Source organism: Lichenostomus cassidix, chromosome 8 (assembly GCF_008360975.1).
Source record: "Lichenostomus cassidix isolate B80296 chromosome 8, HeHo_3.0, whole genome shotgun sequence".
Lineage (NCBI taxonomy): Eukaryota > Metazoa > Chordata > Aves > Passeriformes > Meliphagidae > Lichenostomus > Lichenostomus cassidix.
The window spans coordinates 14,097,806-14,121,905 of record NC_139489.1 but is presented as its reverse complement, the minus strand read 5'-3'; the positions used below and the strand labels follow the sequence as shown (position 1 = coordinate 14,121,905).

Below are 24,100 nucleotides of genomic sequence, written 5' to 3'. Positions count from 1 at the left end.
CTGCAAGATATAACTGTGACAGGAATAGTATTGCAGCACCTTCTCTGGGGGTAAATCAGATTCTCTAAATACAGTGAGTGTATGCTGGGATTTGGGAGAAGGCGGCCATTTTCTGGTGCAGAAATCTAATAGAGTTGTCAGAAATTGTGTGTTTACATTGCTTCTGGAAAGTAATTTTTCACAATAAATTGCACATAGTTAATTTAAATCTTGGAAGTGAAGTGTTGATAAAAATTATATTATTTTTGGTATTATTAGTATTTTTTCTAGTATTATTTCTACTAATCCATAGGCTCACATGCTCACATAAAATAATTGCATATTTTGAGGGGCTAGAAAAACACCAACAATTATTTTGGTAAATTTTCTTTAGTATAGAATTGCCTACTTTACTTGAGCTGCCAACCTGTAGGAATGGCAAAATGTTTCACAGAAAATGTATTTTCAAATGGCTATCACTGAATTCCTGGTACCTCATCTCTTTCATTTATTATATCTTATCTTCATGTTGCAACATCTGAGAGCCTTGCAATGAGAGGTTTATATGTCAAATTTCCGCCATTTTCTGGTCAAATCTGAATTTTCATTTCAATAGAATGCCTGCCTTACCTAATCTAAGTGGTCTACTCTTGTGCAGCCTACATTTCTGTTGTGCTCATCATCGTAGAAACTACATAAGCAGTGTCAGAAGAAAAACTTATCCTGTGAACAGGGTATCTTTTCTATCAAGCGTTGAAATAGTAAAATGTGTTTGGAAAAGGGTCTGTGGAGCAAGAAGGAAGTCATAAAATGACAGAAGATGTTGCACAACAAAATGCATGGCTCCTTTTTTTAGCTGCCCATCCAAGCAGCTTGATTTTGTCCTCTGTCAGCTGGTCACTGTGTGAAAGCCATCTGCTGAGGTTTTCTGGCCCTGTCATTAGTTCTACACAAAGCAGAAAAACCCTAATAGTTGCTGGAGGAGCAGAGAAATATAAGCAGTTGGAACTATTTGTATTAACAGGATTATCTAAAATGCCCTAAAACTTTATCTACTTATTGGACATTCCAGTGAAATAATTCTTTGAAAATTACCTGATGTTAATGGCTAAAAGGAGTCCCTGTACTGCTATAAATTTTTGGCTTCTGAAAGTCTCGGGAGAAAGACACATTACCAATCCCGCACCCTTATCTCCATGATAATGTGAAGAAATACTTGTGAATCAAACTGAAGCTTTTTGACACTTGCCTAGTGGAATTTCATGGAGTTGCTGCAAATTAAAATCAATGAACTTAGTTTAGGGCCAAGTGAATTCTCAAAGGGAAGTTAACTGCAGTTTTAGTTGTTCATATTTAAATGAAGCTATAAGGTCAGATGTCTACATCTGCTGGAATTCTGTCAGTAATATGCAGTTTACATTGTTGTTACAAGGGAAGAAAATACTTACATTGTCATTGTCAGGTCGTCAGGAGGAGCAAAACCATATGTATAGTCTGTAAGAGGAAGTGAAACAAAATAAAGTAAATATTGGTTTTAAAGACTTCTATCACAAAGAGAAGCGGCATCTTTCTTTTACATGAGAATAGTAGATCAAGAAAATGTTTTGAATTTAGAATGTATTTAGACACAGATGAGTCCCAAAGGGGTAAGTAGATACAAATTTTCATAATGTTCAAAGATTGATTCTATCCAGAGGGCTGATTTGTCTTGATGTACATTCACAGTGGCTATAGAATCAACAAATCCTGCTCTGTGAGCCCAGATCTTACATGTGCGGAGAATTTAAACATGCCACTTTGGGAAGTGATCCCTGTGTGTTACTACTGTGTGTTAGGAAATTTAGTTCTTACATGTAAGGCTTATAATAAAATGCTTATGGAATAGTTATCAATATTACCAAAAAGGCTCCAGCCTTTAGCCTGTTACGCCTCAGTGACTCTTCTGTACAAATGCTGCTAAATCCATGGTGAAGCAAACAGTAGTTGTTTTCAGTTAATTCCATACCAGACTGTAGGCTTTTCCACAAAGCAAACCAGACAGTCTAACAAACCTTAATTAAACAAAATCTCAGTTTGTCAAGAGAAGAGCTTAGTTCAGATAATAATTTATTTTTGGTCTGAAAGGAAAGACATCTGTGTTATTACTTGAGATCTGTATTTTCAGTGTGTCAAGGTTGGCAGTGAGGTGTTTGGTACTGTATGCCATCATGGGACTTAGATACATTGTTGAATTCAGGAGGAAAGACAATGAAATACATTTCTTTATGCCAGTTGAAAGAGTTGTGAAGAAAAAGTTGAACTCTGTACAGTGTAATTTATTGTTAATTGAATGATGCATCCAAAATTTTGTTTAATGCCAGGGTCCAAGAGGACAACCAGGGGATGTTGGCCCTATTGGTGAAATTGGTTTTGAGGTGAGCTTTTAATCATTTATATAGCAACTACACATACTCAAACAACTGACTAAGCCTGGACAAAATGTTTATAAACATTTTTTTTTGTTGCCTGCAGCTGACTTAAGTATCATGAGCTACTGAGAGACTCTTACTTGAAGCTGTTAACAAAAAAAAAGTCTAAAATAAGTAGCTTTTTCTGTTGTAAGTACTGTTTTTGAGCATTCATTCATGATATTTGTCATAGAAAGTGAATATTTCAATGAGAAAACAACTTTTTTTTTGTTTGGAAGGAAAAAAAAGTTGGTTTTGCTTTTAGAGAGTAAAACACCATTACTGCAACATTCTTGCAGTTAGAGAGTAAAACATCATTAATCATATGTTTTTTCAAATTGTAGATAAGGGAAAGCAGCTGTAGACAGCCTTCTTGCTAACTTTTGCTTCTGTGTTTTGCTTTGTTTTTAATATTTCATAAAGAGAAATGAGACAGAATGTGTTAAGCACGTTTGTAATGAAGTACCTGAGGGATGAGCTCACTTAGAACAGTAGGGACTTGGCTTATTCAAAGAAATGCACTCCCTCAGTCAGCCAAAGTCCAGTCTTCTGACTGACTATTAAGAAGAGGTTTATATGTAAACTTTGCAAAAAGCAGTCTGATACCATGAACTCATTAAGGGCTGAGGCGTCCAAAAAGGGCTTTGTTCTCCAAAGGCTGTATCTAGTTGGCTCCAAGCCTAAACAGAGATGAAGTTGTCAGTCAGATTTACAGAAGATAGAAGCTTGCTCAGCAGTAATTTATGGTGAAAGGTACAGGCTTAGTGGTACTGCTGAGTCTTCAATATATTTCTGACCCACAGTGTATTTCCTGAACTCCTTCTGTACTCCTTTCTTTTCTGTTTGGCTCTAGAAAGGACAAAGAATTATGTTGTCTTGATTTAATTTTTCAGACCTTCATCTTTCCCAGTGTCTCATGACATTCTTCTGCTTCAATTTTGGGTGTATTGTTTAGTTGTTGCAAGATTATTACTAGTATTCATGTAACGATAGCTCTTGTACCATGCAGGGACCTCCTGGCCCTGAAGGAGAACCTGGTCTGCAGGGGGAACCAGGCACAAAGGTAAATGTTTCAATTATTCTCCCTCATGCTGTTTAAATTTTCACAAAAGCAAATCAGAGAGAGCTGATTCATTAGCCAGGTAGATAGTGATACGGAAAATGGACCATTAATAAATACTGTTATTGTCCTGATGACTACATCAGCTGTAAACCCTGTTATTGTTACTAATATTGTCCTTTAAAATCCACTGATTTTTGTGACACCCCAGGGAGACATTGGACCTGCTGGGAAGGCTGGAGAACCAGGTGACCAAGGTTTAAGGGTAAGCCATGGATGCAAATCTTCTTCCACAACAGAAAAGTATGTTATGAATGAAGTGCAGACTGAGAAACCTTGATTTATCAGAAGAATTCAATAAGAAGCTATTTTCTGATAGCCTTCTTTTTTTTTTCCTTTTTTTTTTTTTTTTAAGAAAAAGGTAGTGTAATATTGTTGCAAGTTAAAAAGAATGGGGAAGGGTGGCTTGAGAGCTGCTCAGCAAAAAGGGACTTGGGCTGGTCAACAGCATCTGATCATGAGCCAGCATATGCCCAGGTAGCCAAGAAGGCCAGTGGCATCCTGGCCTGTGATCTGTCTGTCACACATCCTTCTGTCACACAGAAATAGTGTGGCCAGTGGGACCAGGGCAATGAATTTTTCCCTGAACTCAGCACTGGTGAAGCAGCACCTTGAGCTCCGTGCCCAGTTCTGGATCTCTCATTTCAAAAAGGGATATTGAGGTGCTGGAGCATGTCCAGAGAAGGCCGATGGAGCTGGTGAAGCACAAGTTTTATGAGAAGAAGCTGGGAGAGCAGGCGTTGTTTAACCTGGAGTAAAGGAGGCTCAGTGCTCTCTGCAGCTACCTGAAAGGAGGTTGTAGTGAGGTGGGGGTCAGTCTCTTCTGCCAGGTAACAAATGATAGAATGAATGGCCTTAAGTTGTGCTAGGAGAGGTTCAGACTGGATATTAGAAATAACATTTTTACTGAAAAAGTGGGTAGGCATTGGAATAAGTTGCCCACGGAGGTGGTGGAATCACAGTCTCTTGAAGTGTTTGAGAGGCATCTGCATGTGGCACTTGGGAGTATGGTTATGGTGGTGCTGGGCTGGCAGTTGGACTGGATGGTCTTGAAGCTTTCTTTCAGCCCTGATGATTCTGTGATTATAATGTTGAAATATTTCTGATGGTGAATGATGCAATTTTTGTGGCTCTAAAGTCTGTAAACATACTAATGTAGTAGTTATCCACATAAACATTGACGTTTCAGGACAGAGTAGGTATATTTTTGAGGTTATTACATGTTATTACTCTGTATAACCATTGTATGAGGTTATTACTGTAATTACATGTTATATACTCTGAACTCAAACAATCTCAGTGCCACTCTCTAAATCTCCAGTGTTATAAGGACATAGTATTGCCTCTTTTTTCTAATGCTGATCATCTTTTATGTTTTCTTGTGTTGGGTATCTATGGCCTGTGACACTGAAGATAAATAATCTGTAATAGCAACATAAAAGTTGTCCAAATGATAATAAGCATGGATAAAACTGGTATGAGTTTTTCCAAGAAAATAGTTCTATGTTAAGAAATTTAGGCAATAACTTTGTTTTCAAATGTTTCTTTCTATAAGGGTGAACCAGGACCTCCAGGAGAAGATGGTGTTCAAGGAAAAGATGGCCCAAAGGTACATTAAGTTTTTGTAGCAGATGTAAAGGATTCATATTAGCTTAAGGATGCAAATCTTTTTTATCCTAGGTCAACACCAGATCAACAGAGCCTAGCTGAGTGCACTTAGTTTTAACAAAGGATGTCCTGTATAGTATAGGCTTTCCTGTACCTTTTAGGTACACATTTACCTTTCAAGGGCTGCAAAGTTGAATGGCTTGACAAAGAAAAGCAAGCTGGAGAGCTGAGTACAGCTTTTGTCTGTGGTGACCAAAGTGCTAGAGAAAGCAAGCCCAAGGCTGCTCTGCTCCCTGAATTGGATCAGTGTGTGCCAGGGACTGTGGCAGGTGCCAGGTGAGGGGTTGCCATAGAGAACAGTGCCAGGGACTGTGGCAGGTGCCAGGTCAGGGGTTGCCATAGAGAACAGCCTCAGATGCCTGGTGATGGATGAGGCAAAATGTGGCTGTAGGAGCATATGAATGAGATAGAAAGGGCTTTACCCTTAGAGGAGGATCTGAATTTGACCGGTCACATTGGTTTTAGTGTGCTTTCTTCAAAATTCAAAGATTCAGAATTCGCTTTATTTATGAACAAGTAATTCTGTAGCATCAGCTTGACTAAGGTTTTGGGGTTTTTTTCTGTGTTTTAGGGAGAACCTGGAGACCAGGGACTTGTTGGAGAAGGTGGTGAAAAAGGAGAGATGGGATTACCAGGAACTGCTGGGCCCCCTGGTGAACCTGGCATAATGGGCATTCCTGTAAGTGTTTTCAGGTTGAAATGGACTTTTTTTAAATTTGCTTTTAGTAAATAAATTTGATTTTTCTTTATTTATTTTTTATTTCCTTTTATTTTTTATGTAATTAGAGATGATCATATTTAAATAAGCTTCCAGTGTGGTTCAGGATTAGTAGAGAGACAAGACAAGTGCTTTTCCTACCTTAAATATGTGACCTCTTGGCAAATAGTGATTCCTCACCACTTGTCATCCAGACACACATACCATACAACCTGGAGCCTCTCACTTCAGGTGTCTCCCCTTCAAACAGCCAGGCAGCAAGCATACACAGACCAAATAGTTGACAAACATTTGAACTGTCAGCATCATTAGATCTGTTTGCCTATTCATTCTGACATCACTCCTAGCAGCTAAAATCCATCTATCAAGTTGTATGCAACTTCTTAACAAGAACTAATATTTTGGAGCACAGTTTCTAAAGCAAGTATTTTAACCTCAAGTCAGACATCATATTCCCTTAAAATCCATCACATTCTCATTTGCAGTCCTCTGGCTGCCTTCTGTGTAGCTCTAATTTGATGGTGGAGTTTTGAGAAAACATTAGTTGCAGTGCCAGTTGCAGTGCCATGGCTGTGAGCACTGTCCTCTAAGCATCAGTGTGACATTCTGCTGTCTTTAGTCCTGGGTTTTTCACAGTGAACTACTTTCCTTGTGAAAGAATAAAAGTGTTCTTTTAGTTGTCAGCACCCTTAGTGCGCTGCAGAACAAGTTTTGGTTCTTTGTTTCTCTGACTCTCCATTTTGAATTGGCAATTCTGGGGAAGATTGAAAGTTTCATACATTGAAATTATTGTAAAACAGCTCAATTCTGGCATATCTACACTGTATGTAATTATACTTGTGTACAATAAACAACATCAGCAGTGCTTTTCTGCCTCAGTGAGACAGGCAGGTCTGGCAATTTGATTTTTGGGAGGATATGGTTAGGGAGGGATTTTTCACGTTTCTGTTCTGCACATTCCAAAGGCAGCTGCAGAGCTGCCTCCTTCTCCACTCATCCTCCCTGACATCTGGGAGTGGTCACATCACAGTTTTGGTTTGAACTCTTTCTAGGGATGCAGACAGATCATAATATTGTAGTCTAAACATGGAAATCAGTTTCCTATAGCCAATTGTCTGAGTGTTTAATTGGGGGTGAGAGTAATACTAGATTTTCCTTAAACAGTAGCTTACAAAGCAACAAATAAGCTTCACAAATCTGTAAGGTAATATTTTCTGTGTGGACAAGATTTATTGGGTTTTTTTCTCCCCTATTTTCAGTGAATTTCCACTACTTTGATAAGTAATCCCTGATGCTTGCCCCCTTGTTTCTGCTTTAACAAAAACAGTCCTACTACCTTGCTCACAGCCACAGTTAATGACATTTTTCCTCCCACCTCTCTGCTTTACAAAAGCCTACTTAATTATGCAATTTGGAGCACAGGTTAAACATGTTTCTGGGCCTTTCTCAATCATTTCTTTTTCTCTCTCCAATAAATCTATAGGGCCCTGAAGGAACACCAGGAAATCCAGGTCAGAGGGGCCGTTTGGGAAAGAAGGTAGTATTTTTCATCTTCCCCATTTCCCTTCCTTTTATCTGAAACTCAAATTTACATTACGAAATTCCATTGAACCAAAACTATCTCTGTTTTGTGTCACGCTTCAAGCCAATTTTTTTCTTGTTAGCCATAGCAATTAGAATTGTCATCATTCCGCAATCAATAACATTCAAGATCTTACGAAATTTAAATTTGTATCAGGATACAACAGAATAGTTTCTGCTTCTCTTAAAAAACATTAAGCTTTGGCTAAAACAAAACAAAAAATAATAGGAAGGCTCTAGCAGAGACTGTTTTATACTGCATATTTCTGGGCTCAGACATTCTAATAACTACAGTGAATGTTATACAGTAAATGTCATACCTATTAAGTAATTCTGTTACACATTTTGATTAAGCATGAACTGCATTTTGAAACTTAGTGTCAATCTCTTACTATTTTTAATACAATAACACCAACAGGGGGAAAAGGGGCAGCTTGGCCCTCCAGGAGAAACTGGACCTGCTGGTGATTCTGGCCAACCTGGAAAAGTTGGTCCCAAAGGTGCAAGAGGAACTCGAGGTCCTGTGGTTAGTACCAAACAGGCATATCTAAGAGCTCAGAGGTCTTTCAACCTCAGAAGGAGACCTGATCACCTTTCCAGACAGAAAGCTGGGGCATGGATCTGGAAGGAGCCATCTCATGCTTTTGATCATTTGACAGTTAGGGGAGGGGGGGATGGGAGAGCACACCACTGAATATTCATGTCCCACACTCCTCATATAACCTTACTGCTATGGATGCCTATTAAACCTTTCCAGTTCCAGGAATAAAAATCAAGGGGTTTGCTATCACATACAATAAGCCTTAGCCATGGCTGAAACCAAGCATTTTAGATGAGGACTACTACTCCTCTCAAATAGAAATGTGATCCAAAGATAGCTGAACTAAGTCTATTTGCATTAACTTTTAACTCCTTTCATAGTAAGCTCCCCAAGCTTGCTCTATACTGTGTGATAGAAGCATCCAGGCTCCACTCCAGAGAGGCAGTGTGCCTGTCTCAGTGGTCCAGTCCAATCCCATGGCCACTGAGTGCAGCAGTGTGTTCCTGAACACATGAAGTACAGAAGCAAAGCTTACTGTTTAATGGCCAATATTTTCAAGAGAAGGACACAACTTTCTAAGGTGATGACCACCCCCACTTCTCCTTGCACACTAGCACTTATAAAGAGAGTTCTTCCACTCCTCTCAAAGCTCAGATACATTTTATCTTAATTATGCACAAAGATTATAAGGTTAGGACTGAAAACATTGAACATGTTTTCCACAGACAAGGGGAAAGCCCAGTATTCTTTAATAAATGAAGTTGGACCGACAGAAAAGTTGTCTGTGGTGTCAAATGTCAATATTTCAAGATTCTTCCAAGTTCTGACTTTATAAAGTAGGCGTTGTTATAATATTTTACAAAGGAGCTCTTTTTTCTCAAACTGATTACTTCATTTAACAGGGACACCTGGGAGAAATGGGACCTGAAGGAGAGCCAGGAATTCCAGGTTATGGGGTATGTTTTTTATTGAATTCACGTACACATACATCCCAAAGTAAGTCTGTGACACTCTGATTTCAAATATAGGCATCCATATCTAGACTACACAAATATTTTCAGGAAAGCCAGATACTCACATATGTTTATATGACATGTTTGCCTACTCAGAAATCTTAGCCTTAAGCAAGGATGGTTGGTTTTTGTGAGTTCGCTAACAGGGAGGGTTTACCACAAATTTTAAACCCTTGTTTATCCAATCTCACGCCTTCTGAATAAAGTTCCTATAAAACTACTACAGCTATTCATTATAAAGATAGTTCAGCAAACACCACCACCTCTGCTTACTGCCTGGCCATGCTTCAGTAACACAGACTGATTGAATGAGGTTAGTTGAAGGACATAAAGATATTGTGGCTTTCACTGAAAAATAGCTGTGAAAATCATTATGGATGGATTGAGTCATGCTCTTACAGAGCAGACTGTCCAATCTCTTTTCCAGACACAAACACCCATCAGTGACCCCAACTCTCAAGCAAGAACCAGCCCAGCTCCCATCACCTGCACTAAGCCCTGCCAGACCCTGGGGTTTCCCAATGGGCATAGAGATTTCCCTGCACACAGTCCATTTTCTGCCATTGATTTTGTTGTCATAACATGATTTAGAATAATTACTGAGCAGAAAAGAAAAATGTAGCTGGTAGCTAAAATCAATTTTTGAATGAATTATTTCTTTAATTATTTGTTTTCACCTAATTTGTGTTTGTTTTGCTTCTTTAGGGTCACCAGGGTCCACCAGGGCCCTCAGGGCCCCCAGGCCCCAAAGGAGAAAAGGTATGAACATGAATTTTACTGTCCTGTTTTGTGAAATTATACAGGGAGGAAATGTTACCGCACACCCACTGTTTTCCATAGCAAGCAGCAAAAGCCACTGTTTGCAGTATTTGTTAGTATTGTCAGAGACTATGAAAAAAAATTCCGAGTGAGGAAATGGATGATTGGGAGATGGAGTCCCAAATTCTACCATTAAAACGTTTGAGGTTTTAAACACAAGGTACCCATTGTACAGAACACAGTCTATTGTATCAGATAGCACCACTGCCCTTAGCGAGCACTGCTGACAAAAATAATCAGTGCAGAACCAGCTAAATATTTACTTAACTCTGAGTCTGTGAGTACACCCACAGATTTGCCTGGAAGTCCAGCTAGGATGGACAAATGTCTGTGGTTAACATAAAATGTTAAGGACAGGATGTGGCTTCAGTACTGCTATTTTAGTGTCAAATTTGCTGTTGTTCTCTCAAGTCTCAAATCCTGAAAACAGATTTGTATGCTGACTGAAACATCTGTGACCCCAGGCAGGTACATGGATTCACTTCATGAAGATTGGATTGGAGTTGCCCTTGACAGACAAATACAAACTAGAGAAAGTTCTGCAATAAATACTGTAAATAGGCATTTAGTGGTTGATGCTGTAGGTAGGTTTTGACATGATTTGAGAAACAATAACTGAAAACTAATTTGTTGGGAGCTGGGTGTCTAGGTTGCTTGGTCACTTATGAAAAAGCCCTTTGATGCACTTTAGAAGCCCTTAATCATATTTAAGATGTGATTCTCTTTTCATTAATATTGCTAGATATCATCTGGAATAGATAATTTTTTGTTTATTAACTTGGACGGTAGTTGTTTCATATTTAATAGCTTTCAGGCTTAATGTTGGAGTCTTCTGTACACTTGTTTTTCTCTATATTAAGTGTATTTCTTAAAATAGTGGAAGAAATTTTCTTTTTTTGCCCTTTTCAAGTATTCTGTTTATCCTTTTTTTTTCATTAAATAAAGACATGATTGCATGGTAATTGTTCAAATAATCTTTTTTTTTCTTATAGCTGCCTTTGAGAATAGAGCAAATATTTTGCTTCTTTTAGACCTAAATGTCTTTGGGACATTTAGATGAATGTTAAAATGGAGTTACCATATCCATTATATTAAAACCATAAGCATCATATTCACTTTCAACATCTATGCTATGTATTCTCTGCTTTTTATTGGCGTTTGAAGTTGTATACATGGTAGACAAGGTTGAACTTCCAAGTTAACATTTTTTAATACTTATCTTTGGTTTAGGGTTACCCAGGCGAAGACAATACAGTCCCTGGACCACCTGGGCCCATAGGTGAACCAGTAGGTCTTTCTTTCTCAAAAAAATTACACTAGTGCATCTCAAGACAAGAGCCAATGCAATTCTTTCTGAAGCTTTATATCATTGCCTGAGGAGTCAGTACAAAAATATAGAATGATGATCCTTTAATGAGTAATCTCTCTGAAAATGCTGTGGTTGTGGTGTGCTCTTTCCTGCTTAAATATCTGTGCCCTCTATTTAATTATACTAATGCCATTAGTCTGTGTTTAGATCAGCACATTTTAGAAAATAATTTTACCCTCTCTGTTTACCCTGAGTTATACCTAATTGCTTTACTAATCAAAAATATGTTTTGACTTATTTAATTATCTCTAGAAACTAATTTAGCTGATTTAAAGAACTGCATTTTGTAACCATTTTTGTACCGAATTCATATGTGGAGTGTATCTGCAGCATTTCTGAACCTGTCAAAATTATTAGGAAAAACTTAAAAATTAAAGCAGATTTTGAGTACAGCAAGTCATAAAGCAAAATCATCACAATGTGCTGTCTTACCGAGGCCATGAGAGTTTTCCTTGAAACCAGAGTCACTTCATTTGTCCATTCAGATTTTAAATTCAGATATCATATATATATTAATATATGAGTATAAATCTGGAGAAGTTCCACTGAGGTCAATATTTCCTCCTGTTTCATTAACCCCTATGTAAGATTTATCTTTAAGCTTCTAGTCTTCAGTTAAAAAAATTTTAGACTGTGGCTGCTGTCTGACTGCAATGCATTCTGAAAAAAATCATGTTTATTCCTTTAGCCAAGCTAACCTTAATGTTTGTATTCCTCAGTTCCATCTCAGTGGTTAGTCTGTTTTGAGAGAAATCCCAGAGTTTTTTCACATTTCACTGCAGCATTATTTCAGTTCAGCTGTTACATTTTGCTCTTTGGTTTGCTCTCTAGGGTCAAAGTGGTGAACGGGGAGATAGAGGAGAGCCTGGTGATGAGGGCTACAAGGTAATACCTCTGGGGTTTTAGTCTTTTTAATTGAACATGGCATGCTATGCATATATAGCATGGAGTAATGCAGCAGAGGTGTCATCTGCCCTCCCAAGTGTGCAGAGATGTATGTGCTGGTGCCACACTGCACTGATGCACTCTTAGAACACATCAGAGCATCTTCCATAGGGGCACATGGGAGCTGCAGCTCCTCAGCTGGAGAAGACTCCAGTGACCTTAGTGTTTATAAATACATGGTGGGAGGAAATTAAGATGAAGTAGACAGACTTGTCTCAATAGTGTCCAGTGACAGGACAGGAGGCAAAGGGGAAAAACTGAAACACATGAAATTCCTTTTGAAATGGCTTTCTTTCACTGTGAGGATGACTGAGCACCAGAACAGGCTGCACAGAGAGGTCGTGGAGTCTCCATCTGTGGAAATACTGGAAACTTGACTAGACAAGGTCCTGGACACTCTTTGTAGCTGGCCTTGCTTGAGAAAGAGGGTTCCATAGATGATCTCAAAAAGTCCCTTTCAACCTAAACAGTTCTGTGTTTCTATTATACTGAATTAGTTAACATTTTTCTCTGAAATTTAAGCACTACTTATTGTAAATCTAATCCTAATAATTATTCATTAATTATATTCAGTCTTTCAGCACATAAAAATTGGATGGTGACTCATGCTTATCACTGATGCATTTTGCTGAAATACAAAAGAGACAGTCCTTGACATGAAATAACCAAGTTACACAGATCATACAGATAGACATAGTAATAAATGAATGAACCAAATGTTTGCTTACAGAAATGCTGAAATGTTTAAACAATGTGTAATTCCCACTTGCAGCTTGGAGTAGGGAATATAAAGAATCAGAGCTCTGTAGGGTTTGATCTTGGAGATCTGACCATACTTTATCTAGGTCCTGTCAGTGAATCTGGGTCCACCTGGCACCTCCCAAGAGGCTTTACAAGGGAGCCTGGAGCTCACTGAGCAGGGCAGCCTGAGTTACCTGTATTGCAGTATGTTATATTTTCTCCTTTCCAGGGTCATATAGGTCTTCCAGGGCTTAGAGGACCTATTGGACAACAAGGGTCTCCAGTAAGTGTTTCAAACAAGTGAGATTTCTCTATTGACTGTTGAAAATATGTTTTGATCTGCATTCAAATTACTCTTTTCATTTATTCAATGTATGCACTTTTCAAAGGGAGAGCCAGGTGAATTGGGAGAGCAAGGACCAAAAGGAGAAAGAGGTTCAGAAGTAAGTAGAAGAAAGTAAAACAAAGCTGCACTTAATTGGAATTTGTAGGGTTTTATTATTCACTGACTATTCTTGGAAAACTATTCTGCAAGGCTAAGACTGAGTGTTTTGGTTTCCTTTTCATACCTGCAGGAACAAAAAAAAAAAAAAATTAAATGGAAAATTGCATAATGATCTGGGTTAGTAAATATGTGTTATTTGATAAGTAAGTAGTTTTATTGTGGAGTGATATGAAGCATTATGAAAGGCTCTTCTGGAAACATTTGAGTGATATTCAATTATCCTCTAAATTGGAGCTCCTTGTGGCAAAGTGACTGGAAGGCAACTGGGATTTTGCTTCTCTAATCCGTAAATGAAGCCTCCTGGTATTGCACTGTACTGAGTTTTCTAGTATTTGCTTCCACAGACTTTCAGGGTATTTACATTGCCTACTTTTCATGACTTCCGTTTTGAAGAGTACAGGAAATGCTGTCAAAGTGGACTTCTCACAGAGGGATGGCTGATACAGAAAAAAATGCCAGATTCATGATGAAAAATATTTTATGCTTATTGTTGGAAACGTTTTAAAAACTGTTTCACAAAAAGGAAAAACATACACAATTCTGCCAGAGACGTATTTGTTATTACTTGAAAAACTTTCTGCTGTCTCCTGTAATGTGAGTAATCTGGTCCAAAGCTAGGCAATGTGAACATGAATACTAAAGGGGAACAATCCTCAGCTCTTTTTAGGGGATTGAGTTTAAGACTTTTGTCAGTTCACAAGTATTTGTAACTTCTAGGGACCCACGGGGAAGAAAGGAACAACGGGTCAGGCAGGCAAACCTGGAATTCCTGTAAGTAACAAAATTCTACAGCCTATCTTCAGATTATAAAACAAAGAAAATACTAAATAATAAAATCAAAATTGAATCATGCCAGTGGTACCAGAAAGTCTTGTGTTCACGCTAAAGAACTTTCTTATTATCCAGGAAGTGTAAAGGAACCCCTGTCATTTTTTAATAATAATAATTTTTTAAATTTTGTTGAATTATACTGAATTATATTCAGTTATTCAGCATATGGAAGTGACATGCAACTAACAAGAAGGTCCTTACCACTTGTAAAGTTATTTAATTTGATCATTTTTGGAGTCCATTTGGAAGTTATCACATTATATTGCACAGAACAGTACTTGTGTTCACTTCTGACCCCATTAGTTCTTTGATCCACTGCAGCCTACAGAAGCTTGGATCCATATGTCCGTGATGGATACATGTGGTAGATGCCTTGAGGTTTATTTATTTCTCTTGCTTGCCCTGAGCTGAAATTTTTCATGTTTTTTCTTGAGTTACTGTAGAGAAGCTGACTCGCGTTCCCCTCTCCCTGTGGGAGAAGACAGAGCAGGAAGCAGAAGGTGTTCTGTAAACATAGGGAAGAACAAAATGCATCACGGTTATTTTGGTCCCCTAATAAATAATGCCACACAAGCACATATTGTAAATAACTTTTACTACCTCACATCAAAACATTGTCAGTAACTGGAGAAATGCAGCTGTTGCACAGAGCTTGTACCTGCTGGGCAGAGTGCAAGAGGAGCCTTTTGAAGACAAGGAGCTGTGTGTCCTTTGTAAATATTTGGCATTTTCCTCTGGAGGACTGCAGGGATCATTCAGCAGACAACGGAAAACAAGGAAAGCAAAACATACCGAGAAGTGAGAAGTGAGGAGACGACGATAAAACTAGAACTTGAGGAAGTTTCAAAGCACATTCCAAATGCAAGATACTTAAGCAGCCAGAAGTTAGAAATAAGATTAGGATGGTACACTTCTTATATTCTGCGTGGCTGATGTTGGATATACTTTTTTTAGACAAAATGTGTTGTAGTTAGAATATTTTACATTTCTGACAAATGGCATTTACAGAGAGATTAGTGCGCAACTCCCAGCCTTTTAAGATAGTGTATATCAGTCTAAAGGGAATTAATTGTAAGGAAAGAAATCAGTGTTTCCCTTTTGCATGTGACATGAGGCCTTTTTGTGTAAGTATAGCAACAGTTACCACAAACCTGCCATATTATAAATTTGTATTTTTGATACATTCAAATTTGAACAACATAGATTTGTGAAAGTCCACTGCTGAGTATTTAGTAAAATAAAGGCTGAAAAGGTATATGGTTGGGGGTTTTTTCAGGAATAAATAGATTACTTTATCAGGTTTCCTCACTTCAGTTTAAGAATCTACACTCTCGGGCATCTTCAGGCCTGGCACACCAAGGGGTCAGTCCCATGAGTTCAGCTCATGTTGCTCAGATCCCATGACAGAGCAAGTCTAAGGTTAAGCCTGTGTTGTTATGTAGGGTTTAGGAAATACTGTGACTGAAATCTAGTTACAGGAGGATGAAGATGAAGAGAGCCAAGAGTGTAATATTTGATTTGAATTTTTTTCAAGGGAAAGCCAGGGCCACCAGGGCAGAAAGGAGCAGTTGGGTACCCTGGACCAGAAGGCAATCCTGGGAACCCTGGCAAGACTGGTCTGTCAGGCAAGCCTGGCCCTAAGGTAAGTTGCTTTCCACATTTCCTCTGTGTCATTTTGCATTACCGATTTTTCTAGGGTTAAGGTACTTAAAAAGAAGGGACCATTCTCAGTTCTGAGTTTCTTGAAAATTAGACCTTTTTTTTTTGTTTGTTTTCTTTCTCTTTTGCTCATGACAGGAGCAGATTCTAGCCATGATACAAAGTTATCATAAGGGAAGTGTGCTGTGAGAACTGTTTTGTTGGTATGTGATGATAGTAACTACAGCTAAGTGAAACTGATTTCTTAGTCAGAGAGGCTGCACAGTTCTGTTCCCAAAAATGAGCCATAGATCCCAACTGAGCCTGTTTCATCTTAGGGTCTGAGATAATCCCACATTTTCCTTATTGAGTTTGTAACCTATGCCTCTCTACCTAAATAATTCTGAAGCTTTGCCCAAAACCAGTGAAAAACAGCACTAGGTATCTGAGGTGTCTGGACACATTCTTGGAAATGAGTTTATTGTCTGACTGGTCTTTGCTGTGGGCCAAAGGTGGTGACCTGCTGCCTCTGGGAGCAGTGACACAGCTCTTCGATCAGTCCCTCCAGAGAGGGGGAGAGGCTTCCTTGAGTAGTTCATTAAAAGTCTGATCACTTTGAATTCAAGTATGTGTTTCTCAGTAGTGTACTCAGATGGACCAGTGAGAGTTATAAAAGGTTGCCAAGTTAGATTTGGTGTTAGGAATTAATCAAGGTGCCGGATGAGGCACCTTAAATTGTTTTAGATATAAATTTCCAATCTGGTTGAACAAAGAGAAAATTAAACAAGTTACCCGTAGGGGGCAGGTGCACCCCACTCAAACCTCTTCAGTCTCAGATCATGAACCTCTTCCAAGTTCTTAAAATTCTTTGGAGCTGGATTTACAAGTATTACCCCAAAGAATTTTTACATTTTTGCCTTTCCACTGAAAATGTCATGTAGTCATAGTAAAGATGACTCCATTAGCCTATTACAGTTTGTAATAAAGAGAGGCTTATAACTGATTTTTGCCACAATGAATAAAAAGAGCAGAACTTTTGATATGTAAGTTTATCAGTCCATCAATCTATAAGTCACAGCCCCATATTCAAAAGCCCAGAAAATCACATGTAATATAAAAATCATGTTTTGTACAACCCTTTTATTTCTATGAGTGCTTAGCCAAATGTTGTAGGAAATAAGGAAGATTTATATGTGCATATATTTGTATTAAATAACATCACAGAAATATTCATTTGGATGGTCACAAATTTCCATTTCGTATTTTTAGCATGTCAAAAGTGGCTTAACTCCATGTACTCAGTAGCATGCTTTTTCATTTAAAATAGTTGCTTTTGTTTATAGGCTGATGTTCTCATACATTTTCATAGCAAATGTTCTGATCTTTCTTCATGTGGTAATGTTATTTTGTGTGAATCTTTTCAGAGTGTACACAACCATATTAGTATTATTAGTATGCCTGATCCTTATAAATAAACATGTTGAATTTTGAATATTTCTTTGGGAAGGTAATCTCATTTTGTTTCATGTGGAGTTACTTCTTGAAAAATGAATCCTGTGAAGTTCAACCTATTTTCAGCCTTTTACTTTTGGAATACTAGCAGAAATCCAGATGATACTGCTGATCACTGTCTTTCTGTATGTTTTGATGTACTATCAGTGTGTGACCAGATATACAGAAAGCATTAAGTGGTTTTGACTGATTTTATGTTATTTGCCTGTTTCAGCATACAATGAAAAAACATGCTTGGCTGTTCTGCTTGTAATACATTATTTTCAATTTTTTAAGGGCAATAAAGGAAACTCAGGCTTACCAGGTCTAGCAGGTTACCCTGGAGCTCGAGGTCCCAAGGGACTTCCAGGCATGCCAGGGCCCATGGGAGCACCTGGACTAAAGGTACATACATAGGGTCTTGTTGTTTAAGTACAGTTTTGCTGATATTGCTTATTCTTCATACTGATTTAGTGGCTGTGGGACCACCATACTACTGTTAATCATGTGAGTAACAGACATCAAGTCCTATTTGAAGGGTAAGACTACAAGTTGTGTTTACCTCATTTCTAGAAACTGTAATTTCAAAATAGAGATCTCATCCATCTGAATGCTATTCCTAACTCCAGAAGCCATCAAAACACTTTGTAATTATTCATTCCAGCTTTATTTCTAAATTTATGTAGCTGCTAGAACAGCTGGGATGATTTAAATATCTAAACAATCTAATAGCAGAGAATTTCAAGCCTGAGTCCCAGGTTTGGAGGCTAACAAGTGTATCTGGGATGTCCATTTATCACAGGACTTAAATTGCTTTTGTTCAGCCCTGTCAGAAAGAAACAGAACTGAGTGTGCTCCATTTTTCCAGGCAGTCCTAGGTACCTGATAACAGCATATCGTCATATTAAGTAGACTCATTTCAGTTTTAAAATAAGTAAACAATGGAAATGTTACAGATAATTTTCTTCATTTAGAATAGAATTTTCTTTATTTTGACTAGAATGTTTTATCTAAACTCATTTTCTTTGGAAGATTTTATTGATACACCATTCTTTAAAACCTTAAGTTATTTGGAAACTGGATATACTGACTTTGTTATCTTTCCATGAAAGATTAGTTTAGCTTAGTATAAACTTTATTCATTATTTGTAGTGTTTATTGCCAGCACTCCCAGTCTGAATTTTACTCCTTTGCCTAGACAATGAGCTGTAGGAGGTAGCTCCTAGAAGTGCCTGCAATCTAAAAAAGGCAAGGAATAGATGAGTTGAGGGAAAACTGTTGCCACATATAGTATAGAATAAGCATTAAAATTGCACGTACTGAGTCAAGCCAAAAGACCATATTTGTTAAAACTCAAAGGTAAAACCTGGGAAAGAGCATAAGCACAAAGCCTGAAACCTGTTTATTCACAGCCTTTATTGCAGCTCAGTAACCTCCTGAGCTAGACATGACTTCTATGTATTTGATAGTCCTCCAAGGATTTGTCTTGCAGGAACTTGTCTAGTTTCCATTTCAATCAATGTAGATTTTTGGTCTAACAACAGGAAGTTCAACAAGTACACTATGTCTTGCTCAGAGGATTATTTTTAAAAATTACTTTTAACCTGTCTGTTCTGTATTTCATTTTGTGAATTTTACTGCTTACACTGGGAGATACCATTCTAGAATTGATCCAACATGTATGGTTTTTATGTTTCCAAGTCAAGGAGCAGTAAAGTCATATTTGCATTATAGTGTATGTTTAATTATTTTCCTGAGGGAAATAAAATGAATAGAATAAGTCTATTTCTTACAGAGAAAGCACATTCCACATTTCTGACAGGAAACCTATATTTACATCTATAGCTTCTGTAAGTGTAATAAAAGATATATTTTCTTCTTGCTGACAGGGTGAGAGAGGGCTTCTAGGTCATCCAGGAAAGCGAGGCAAAAGAGGCCTTCCAGGATCACAAGGTGACCAAGGACCAGCAGGGGACAAAGGACTGAAAGGACAGACTGTATGTAATCACAGTAGTTGATGCAAAACAAGTAGTCCAAGAGTTACCAACATGAACTAATAGTAAGCTCTTATTACAGGGAGAAGATGGAGATCAAGGTTTAATGGGGTTTCAAGGATTCCCAGGTCCAAAAGTATGTGCTTGTCATTTTCTGTTAGACTGTAAGCTATTTACAGAGTGAGAACATTATGAAAGCATAGAATTAATCAGCTTTTAGCGGTAATTTGTTCAAAATATCTCTGAACTGTTGGAACATGGGAGGCAGAACTGTATACTCCCTGTCTATGGACAAACATTCTGAGTCAGTGCGCTTGGTATTTTCACTGTTGCTCTCTTAGAAATTATCTTTCTATCACTGATTGCAAGAGTTTGAAACAAGTGAATAGCTAATGTCCATGTTTGGTTGAATTATTTCTTTGCATTTTCAGGGTCCTGCAGGGGACATTGGCTTAGTTGGAATCCTGGGCCCGAAAGGTCCAACAGGCCAAGTTGTAAGTGTTTCACTCCATTGAAGAGATTGTTAGGATGGTTTACAAGTGGCACACATTTTTAGCTTAGGGAGATGTCTTTTTTCTTTTTAACAAGGTCAGAACCCTCTAAGCAAACCTATGAGTCTAGATGCCCTTTGCTTGTACTGCAACACTGCACTGGTTACATCATGCTTACAGACACATAAACAGAGCTGGGCCCTTAATCTTGAAAGCAAAACGCAAGCTCTGCTGACTAAGTGTGCATCTCATAGTATAATTCCATCGACACAAGTAATTTTATGACTGGTATTTCTTTGTCAATTGTGGTTGAACATTCTTCTTACTGGCAAAAATGCTGATTGATTAACTATGTTCTACAGCAAAAGCAAATAGGGATAAAATGTTGCCTGCAAGAAGACAGAGTGGTGCTCAGGTATTATTGATTAAAAGGTAGTCTCTTTTTAATGAACATTTTCTTTTTCTCTGAAATGTTCCTAACCTTCACTGGCTCATTCTTCATGTTGTTCTGCTTTGCTGCTCACCAAAAATGTGGAAACATCTTTAGCACCCAGCTTATGGCATCAAGTGTGAAATGTTGCAGCATGGAAGGCTTTACTACAACATGTTCTCTCACTGCCGCCTTTGCCATCACAGAACGGAGTTTGTTCAGTTAACCAGATGCAGAGCTGCAGCTTTAGGGGACTGTTCTAAAAGCTACTTTATTTTTCTACACATTCCTATACAAGATAAACACTGGACATGAGCAGTTTGCTTATGTCCTGTGAAAAGGAACAGAAAAGTGGTATTTTAGCATCACTTACTGGCAGCCCTACAAGAGTACTTGTGGGCTGTAATGCAGCTCAAGATAAAGTTGGTTGTAGCTCAATAAATATACGGTCTTTTGTAATCATCTGTTTTTGTAATTCTACTGTTTTTGGTGCATCAGTTTTCACATTAAGGAATGTGTGTGAGCTTTCCAAGCACAACTATTACAAATTATTCAAATACTTCCCTTACTGATTTTGTTGAAATGTGCACTCAATATTTAGAAGGTATTATCATGATCTTTTGGATATTAGACAGGTCTGTGTGCTGAGAAACTTTAAACCAGGACATGTCATGAGGATTTTCTTCATTTTGGAAACATGGTGGACTAATAAATTCTTTGCTTGTTTACAGGGATATATTGGCCCTGTTGGTCAAGAAGGCCTAACAGGCCCAACTGGCAGGCCTGTAAGTTTCCCTTCACTGTTGCATAATCTGGTTTTTTCACTACCCTTTTGTTTGGTCATTTTGTTTTTCAACTAGCAACCTTCTTACTTTTCTGTTTGCAAATAGCAACTAGCAGGACCTTCCTTATTATACCATGCTGGTAAGCTAATGTGACTCCAGCATCTGTAATACAAACAAGAAAAAAAATACCAAAACCAGTGACAAAAAAAGTAATTGCAATGGCCTTCTGCCTAAGTACAGCATACAGAAGCAATGTCTACAGGGGCAGTGGGCAAGTCAAGGTGTGAAACAGCACCTTGGGTATTCTTTCTCAGCCTTTGGTCTAAGATATATCTAGAGAGGATCCACACTCAGTTTCAATATAGTTTATTTTTTATCTCTTGTGGGCTGAATTGTCCAGAGTGCCCCTGTAGACACTCTGGGAGTGCCCATGAGCCCTTGTAAGGCTGTTCCAGGTGTAGATGAGGTCCCTGTTACAATTCAATCATCTTGGCCTTTCTGACAACTTCCAATGTGCCCCAGATTCCCTGCAGTGGGGGAGCTCTGCCCTCATCCCTGTTTCCCATCTCCTGTCACACTCATGGTGCCAGAGCCAGATTTGTTTTGCAAGACAACCCTGTGGCTCATGTCTCCAGACTGCCCAACCATGTAAAGCAGTTTTAGAAGCTCTTTGTACCATGAAGGTTCCTCTGCCTGATTGACTAGACTGGGAGTGAATGCGAATGTCTAAAAATTGAAATAATAGTAAAAATATACCATAAGAGTAATAAATACAGATATTTACAAGTGAAACAGAAAGAAGGGGAATGTCCCTTCTATATTTCTTTCCACTTGTTGGAAAAAGTCAGTACTTTGTCTTGCTCCATTCTTGTCAGTTGCACCGAGGAGAAAAACTTTAGAGTTGTGTGCTTCATTTGTACGAAGGTTTTTAATGGACTTCATATTGAATGTAGGAATTTGCCATTATGCTTAAGAAAGCATTTTAGTTGAAGATTACTTCTACAGGTTATGAAATGCAGCCATCAAGATGCAAAATTTTTCCAGAGAAGAATTTTAAGATTGTTGCCATCCTTGGGAGCACAATTTAAGTGCCAAGCTAGCCAAAAATAGACAGAAAAACAGTTTCTAATCTGATTATAAGAGTAGAACTAATAACGTAATAAAAACATATATATGGTGAATGGATTTCTTCAGTGATGGAGAGTACTGAGTTTTGTTCTCTAAAGAGGGTTAAGCACTGATGTGTTGAATGTGGATGAAATTGTGGAGAACACAGCTGATTGACAGTGACAACATGGTTAAAATTACTGAGAGAAAACATACTTGCAATGTGAAGAAAACAGCTTTCCACATATCTACAGGAATTACAAGGTGTTTTCAAGTAATTTCATTTTCTCGTAGTACAGGAAAATTAAACCTCCCAGAGGTTTTAGATACTTCCACAGATGAGACTGGACTTTTCATGTGAGCAGCATAATTCTCATGGATATTAATCTGCTTATTTCAGTCCTCAGCAGCTAGAAAGCATTTCGGATTAACAGCTGCTCTTTCTTACAGGGACCAAGAGGTGAAAAGGGCATGAGGGGTGAAATGGTAAGATGAAACAACTTTTGTGCTTTCATTTTTCTGGCTGTGTAAAAACCATTCCTGTGTTACGCTGAATGTACTCATGCATTCTCTGAATGCCAGGCAGTTGCGCTGTGCTCCTGGAGAGCACTGGCCAAAAAAGCTGGTAGCTGTGTTGGAAACCTGACCTTTTCTAGTTCAAGTTGACTGTAGATATGCCCATTGGGTGTGAGCTGCTGGGCTGTATGGCCCCATGTCATATAGCAGTCACATACTCCAAATCTGTCCATGTTCAGATCTAAAAGGAACATCTTGTGTCACATTTGTTGTCAAAGGTCTAGAGCCTCACAACATGCATGCATGTGTTCATAGAACGTATCACCTTGTGTAGAGAGGGAGAAGCTCAAGAGAAGCCTAAAGCTGTGGGTGGGTGGCTATGCAGTGTATTCCAACCATAGGAACTATGAGCAGCACTGATAGGTTAGGAATTTGCTGTCTTTCATTTTTCAGCAAGAGTCGTTGTACATTCATGAATGTTGGATTTAATTTTAATTTGTGTTAGAGCCAGTAAAGTCCCAAATTAATTATGGGTATGTGAAAAGTCATTAAGTTATCATATTTACAGCAAATATGAACACAAAGTCGATAACTGTGCTATTACCTTCCATGACAGATGTATAATTAGTTCCTTTCCCAGTAACTAGTGGATGTGATCTTGTTCCTGTTACTCTTGCCCTGCCATTCACCCCATCTCACTTAAAATCATTAAATTTCACTTACTGTATTTTGCTTTTGGCAGCCACCTCCAAAAAATTCTATCTAACTGCCTTATAAAAGTTTTGAAAATTAAATCAGAAATATTCCAAATGTCTTAAAGAATTAAAGCTTGGAATGGAGTTTCTTTCCTGTGTCTTGGAGAACTCTCCTCTTTGAGTCTAATGCTCTTTAGACAATTGCTATCTCAGAATTAAGAGGAAAACTCATTTCTCAATTTGTGCTGCTGTTATCCATCTTAGCTGTCTTTTTCTACTGTTTGTTCATACAAATTATTATGACAGCATAGGGCTAAAAATGCTGACACTTAAAAAATAATCCAAAAATAATCCTTAAAAAACATCCAAAATGGTGAACAAGAAACATCTGTTTCCATTATTAGTGCTGGTGTTTCAGAAGTTATTTAGGAAATAAGTTCTTGAATTCATTAAGATGAGGTAATCTAGTAAGGCTCTCTTCAGAAGAAGAGTGTTTCATTTTAAATAATATACAGTGGCATTACTTTCCCCCAAGAAAGGGATTTATTTCCAACTACTTTCACATACAAAGGAGACAAAATTGTTTTCATCCAACTGTGTATTCTGAGCTTTAATTTATATTTTTAAGATTTATATTGGCATTCTTCCTAGAATCACATAGATTTTAACCTTTTTG

General features: G+C 38.0%; 1 protein-coding gene across 5 annotated transcripts in view; it reads left to right on the top strand.

Annotated features, from left to right (window-relative positions):
* COL24A1 (collagen type XXIV alpha 1 chain) overlaps nucleotides 1-24,100 on the top strand; it is a 121,531-nt gene that overhangs the window by 88,554 nt on the left and 8,877 nt on the right. For all 5 annotated transcript variants that reach the window (XR_014853747.1, XM_085067994.1, XM_085067993.1 and 2 more), the window contains 21 exons: nucleotides 2,340-2,393; nucleotides 3,436-3,489; nucleotides 3,698-3,751; nucleotides 5,102-5,155; nucleotides 5,786-5,893; nucleotides 7,416-7,469; nucleotides 7,932-8,039; nucleotides 8,957-9,010; nucleotides 9,773-9,826; nucleotides 11,117-11,173; nucleotides 12,087-12,140; nucleotides 13,171-13,224; nucleotides 13,331-13,384; nucleotides 14,164-14,217; nucleotides 15,812-15,919; nucleotides 17,704-17,811; nucleotides 19,296-19,403; nucleotides 19,483-19,536; nucleotides 19,832-19,894; nucleotides 21,053-21,106; nucleotides 22,664-22,699. Coding sequence is in view for 4 of the 5 variants with exons in the window: in XM_085067994.1 (XP_084924120.1) it covers nucleotides 2,340-2,393; nucleotides 3,436-3,489; nucleotides 3,698-3,751; nucleotides 5,102-5,155; nucleotides 5,786-5,893; nucleotides 7,416-7,469; nucleotides 7,932-8,039; nucleotides 8,957-9,010; nucleotides 9,773-9,826; nucleotides 11,117-11,173; nucleotides 12,087-12,140; nucleotides 13,171-13,224; nucleotides 13,331-13,384; nucleotides 14,164-14,217; nucleotides 15,812-15,919; nucleotides 17,704-17,811; nucleotides 19,296-19,403; nucleotides 19,483-19,536; nucleotides 19,832-19,894; nucleotides 21,053-21,106; nucleotides 22,664-22,699 (1,398 nt within the window). In the remaining variant the exon portion in view is untranslated. The remainder of the gene's footprint in view (nucleotides 1-2,339; nucleotides 2,394-3,435; nucleotides 3,490-3,697; nucleotides 3,752-5,101; nucleotides 5,156-5,785; nucleotides 5,894-7,415; nucleotides 7,470-7,931; nucleotides 8,040-8,956; nucleotides 9,011-9,772; nucleotides 9,827-11,116; nucleotides 11,174-12,086; nucleotides 12,141-13,170; nucleotides 13,225-13,330; nucleotides 13,385-14,163; nucleotides 14,218-15,811; nucleotides 15,920-17,703; nucleotides 17,812-19,295; nucleotides 19,404-19,482; nucleotides 19,537-19,831; nucleotides 19,895-21,052; nucleotides 21,107-22,663; nucleotides 22,700-24,100) is intronic.